A 4,816-nucleotide genomic window follows, 5' to 3' on the forward strand; every position below is an offset into this window, starting at 1 on the left:
TCATCGTGAGTGGCTGCGGAGAAAGGGGAGGGGGGCAAGCGGTGAGTGAGGCCCCTCCTCTTTGCCCGCCGCTCCCTAGCCGGGTGGCTCTAGGGCACGAGCACCGCCCCCCAAGCCCCCTCCCTTTCAGTAGCATCTTCCAGCAGCTCCTAAGCTTTGGGGGAACGGGGGCTTCCCCATCCCTCCCTTCTTGTAGAGGGCCCCTCCCAGGACTTGGGGCCCCAACCCGAAGCGGGAGTCCCACTTCTCCAACCTAGAACCTCAAAGTGTCGAGTGTGGATGGCAGTTTGGGGGTCCGAGGGGGCTGGGCAGAGTCCTAGGCCACCCGCTTTCCTAGCGGCTGTCAGTACCCCCCTGGGTTCTTTAGCTTCCCTGGAAAATGGGGAGGGGGGAACAAATGTAGGGTGGAGATCGGATCAAGGTGGGCATAATGTTTGTGGTGGGGGGATGGCGGAGAAGATGGGGATGGGGGAGGCTCTGCAGGGGAAAGGCGAGGGTGGGGATGGGCAGACAGGCAGAAGGGAGGGGGCAGGTTACTCACCATGTGGGCTGGGGCTCAGGCTGCCTCCCAGGCACAGCATCCATGGCAGGACACCTCCACTCCCACCTCAACCGGACAAGCCAAGCCCCCTCCCCTTCCGGAGAGACTGCTCAACCCAGAGAGAGAAGGTGGGAGCCACAGGAGCGAGTCCCCTCTCTCCCCAGCTGGAGGAGCAGGCTGGTGTGTGGGGGGGCGAGGTAGTGGCAGGGACTGGGGGGAAGATGAGAACAGTGTAGGGGGAAAAATCTGCCTTGGATGGAGATAGGGAAGAGGAGCTGGGAGCTGGATGGGAAGGGGGAGGGGGCTATCAAGAGGGGGTGTTTTTATTATTTTTTTTCTTCTTATGGTTGGGAGAGAAAAAAAAATCAAAATTCCGATTCCATCCCAGCACAAATCAATGTTTGCTCCATCCCAGCATCACGGGGGAGGCTGGGCCAGGCAGATTTAAAGGGGCAGGGAGAAGAGAGAGAGGAGAGGGTGGGGAGAGGAAGACACAGGATGAAGAACAGACAGTGGCAGGGGTGTGGGGGGGATGCCCAAGCAAAAAGAATGGGTACCCGCTAACCCTGTGGCGAGAGTGGAGGCAGGTAGAGAGGAGAATGAGAGGCACAGAGACCCCCAGGCTGAAAAGAAACCCTGGCATGCAGGCTGGGAGTAGGGTGAGGTGGAGGGGAGGGGAGAGGAGCGAGGGGGAGGAGACTGAGCTGAAGATGGGAGGCAGGGGGAGGCCGAAGCCTGGCGGGGGAGGAGAGATGCTGGCGAGGCCAGGAGAGGGAGAGAGGAATACAAAGAAAGAGGTGCAGGGGTGAGAGCTGAGGAGGGGGGAGTTACAGCCGGCGAGGGAGGAAAGGAAGGAGACCCATTCTGGGGCTGGTGAGGGATGGCAAGGAGGAGAGAAGCAGGAGAGGAGGAAAGGAGGGGGCAAGAGAGAGAGATGGAGACTGAGAGAGCAAAATAAGCGCTGTGAAGGGAGGGAGAAGCTCTGCAGAGGGAAGGCAGATGTGGGTATAGAAATCCAGGCAGGAAGAACCCAGATGGAGGCAGGAGGGCGGGAAGTGGTGTTTGTAGGGCCCTGGGGAGAAGGATGAGCCTCCAGGCTGCTTGGCCTAGAGCCAGGAACCCTTTGGGCAGAGATGCTTGAGTCCAAGTCCTCCCTAAGAAAGCACCGGAGGAGACCAGGAGCCCAGCCTCTTGCACCTTCTGAGGAAGCTCGAAAGGGTGCCCTGCCAGGAAACCTGGTCCCACTGATGCTTTTCTGATGGCCTCACCCTTCTTCAGCCCCCCCAGCTATTTATTACTTCCTGGCTCACCCCTTGGAAACGGATGGAGAACTGGGGGTCATGCCTGGCCCCAAGGCTTTGGAGTCTTCTCTTTTGCAAACCTAGAGGCAAAGGCACATACATATGTTTGGGTGCACCCGGAAGTGGCAAGGCCCCTTCTAGCCCACTACTCCCCATCCCTGTCCGCTCACCACAGTGGCCGCGCATTCTGGGCCTGTTTACAGACAGACTTGGGCACACACTGTCTCCTCTCCCCACTCAGCTTACTTAGACCCTGCATCCAGTTCTCTTCTGCCCCTTTGCATTTAGGAAGGAGGACACTGGCCAATGACATGCAACAGGGGAAATAGTCAAACGCACTCAGTCTTATTTTCATTCAAGGCCTGATCCACGATCCCTTCCTATCACCCCCAGCCCCAGTGCTATTTTACCAGGAGGAGTACTAAGGCCCAGAGGGGAAAGTCACTTGCCGGAGGTCACACAACAGAGGTGGCAGAGCTAGGATTATAACCCTAGATTTCAGACCTTGTGCCCTGTTCAAGGATTCCGTGTACTTTGGAAACGTCCTTTAGACTCAGGGGCTCCGTTCTGAGTACTTTGGTAAAATATAGGGAATGAGGTTTGAAGTAAAGAGGGATTTTCCTTGCATTATATTTTCCCTAAAAGTTTCTGTGAGCTTGGGGAAACATGTACATTTTAAGCCTCCAGAGCCGAGATCACATCTCCACAGAGCAGGGCAGCTACGGCTCCACTTGGGACGTGACCGGTGACGGAGAGCTCACTCACGCATTCATTTCTCCATCCAGGAGACTTCCACTTGGTTTGCTGCGTGCCGGGCACGTCACCGTCATGGAGTTTACAGGAGATTGTAGTGTGGCTAGTGCCATGATCATGGGGTGGGAATGGTGTAGAGATGAACCTAGCTGACTTCCTAGGGAAGGGGTATTTTAAAAAATGAATGATTTATTTAATTAAATTGATTATCATTATTTAAAATTTTTTTATAGGGGACGTGTGCTCACCAGAGAGAGAAAGGGAATGTGAGAAACCCAGCCACCAGGTCTAGGACTTGAACCGCAGTTGGCCATGTGGGAGTCCAGCACCCTGACCATCATGCCACTTCCTGGCCCCAGACAGGGGGCATTTAAGATGATCCAGAAGGGCATTCTGAAGCACATCCAGCTTCATCACTTACCCCTAGATATTCAGTCCCTTCTTCTCCGTGCAGTGTCTTGTCCCACTTAGCAGCCAAGATTCTCCTCTTCCCCCAAGAAAAGGGGGGAAGGAAGAAAAGGCAACCAATCCATGGACCTGGAAGACCGATGCCGTCTTCTTAAGGGAGAATGGGTGGCAGGGATGAGCAGAATTTGGGGCATGATGCCTTGTTGGTAGGGTGACTATATTCTGAGATGTAAATTAAGGTGTAGTAGGGTTTGCTAAGTCTTGATCCAACAGAAGTACCCTTGAGCAGGGCCAGCCAGTAACTGGTTAAGGTGGCTGGATTCCACATGGCTGACTGCTCAGTCCTGGACCTGGTAGCTTAAACAACACACTAGGTTGGGCTAGTAGTGGTGTGGTTGTTAAGGTACTGGACTTCCATGGGGCCCACTCCAGTTTGAGTACTGGACCCAGTGGTTTGCAAATCACGCCAGGTGCATTTGCATGTGTGTCTCAAGTTCCAAGAGGAGAATGGAGGAAAAAGGACTGCACCATGGCTGCATGCCCATCCAGCTGGGAGGGTGATTTCTCACTTTCCCTTTCTCTGTCTTTGTCTCTGCCTGTCTGTTTCTCCAGTGAGTGCACGGGCCCTGTGGCAAAAACTGAAAAAAAAAAAAAATAAAAGAAAAGCAAAACACACCAGGCGTGTGTGTGCATGTTCAAAATCCTAACAGAGAAATGGAGGATGAGAAGGGATTGTAGCGTAACTGTCTCCCACGGGGGCTGCTTTCTCACTTTCTCCCTCTCTCTGCTCTCTCCCCTCTGGTGAGCTCATGCATCCTCTGGCAAAATTGAAAACAAACAAAAAAAAAGGAATTAGCCTAGAGTATGTGGGACACACAGTTTCAGCCTCAATATCTCTCTGAATGGGGCCAGCAGTTGGCATGGTGCTTGAGGCCCTGGACTCCCACATGGCTGACTACAGTTCCAGTCCTGGACTTGGTGGCTTGCTTTTTCACTTTTTTTTTTTCCCCCTCTCTCTCTTTCTGGTGAGTGCACATGCCCTGTAACAAATTAAAAAAAAATAATAATAAAATTAAATGATAGTTCTTTAAAAAAAATAACTCCTTGAATAAATCAGACTTCCAGCCCCTTCTGGTCTGTCTCTATAGTTTCTACAACACTCTCCTTCAGGGCAAGGAATTACACTGGTTTGTTTTGCCACGATTTACCAACGTTCAGGTGTCCTAGAGTGGGGAGCCAGTGTAACAGAGCGGCTGTGTGCTTGGCACCCCATTGCATTACCTCATTCAGTTCTCTCAGGAGAACAGTAACTGCGAGCAGTCCAGGCTGGAGGCCAGGAGCTGGGCTTTCAAAGATGAACAGGCTCATGTCTGAATCCTGTCTCTACCACCTACTTACCAGTTGGGTAAACCTGAGCACATGGCCTACCTCTCTGAGCTGCAGTTTGGGTATCTCTAAAATGGGAATGTCCTGTCCTACTCTACAACTTCTTGTGAGGACTGAAATGATCGTGTATGGATTGTACATGAATAGTATGAATGATATGTGGAAGGAGAACCACTTGGTATAGTGCCCAGTGCATAATAAAAGCCCAGTGAAAATGCTGGCTTGAAAACCAGGTTGGTGTTATGCTGGTCTGCTAAGGAAGAATCAGGCACCCCAAAGTTAATTTGCTCAAGGTTGCACAGCTAATATGTGACAGCCCCTGGAGCTCAGTATTCACCAGATTCCCAAGTAAGTGTGGTTCAACAAATGCAAAGTTTTTTTTTTGTTGTTGTTGTTGTTGTTGCTTATAAAGGTGAAGTATCCTTAC

The 4,816-nt window shown here is 52.2% G+C and overlaps 1 protein-coding gene across 1 annotated transcript in view; it reads right to left on the bottom strand.

The window, feature by feature from the left end:
• JPH4 (junctophilin 4) overlaps positions 1–4,371 on the bottom strand; it is a 12,732-nt gene extending 8,361 nt beyond the window's left edge. The window contains 1 exon segment of the mRNA XM_027770329.1: positions 4,285–4,371. Coding sequence (XP_027626130.1) covers positions 4,285–4,371 — 87 coding nt within the window.
• Between the last annotated feature and the right edge of the window lie 445 nt (positions 4,372–4,816).

Source organism: Tupaia chinensis, unplaced genomic scaffold (genome assembly GCF_000334495.1).
Source record: "Tupaia chinensis unplaced genomic scaffold, TupChi_1.0 Scaffold000126_2, whole genome shotgun sequence".
Lineage (NCBI taxonomy): Eukaryota > Metazoa > Chordata > Mammalia > Scandentia > Tupaiidae > Tupaia > Tupaia belangeri.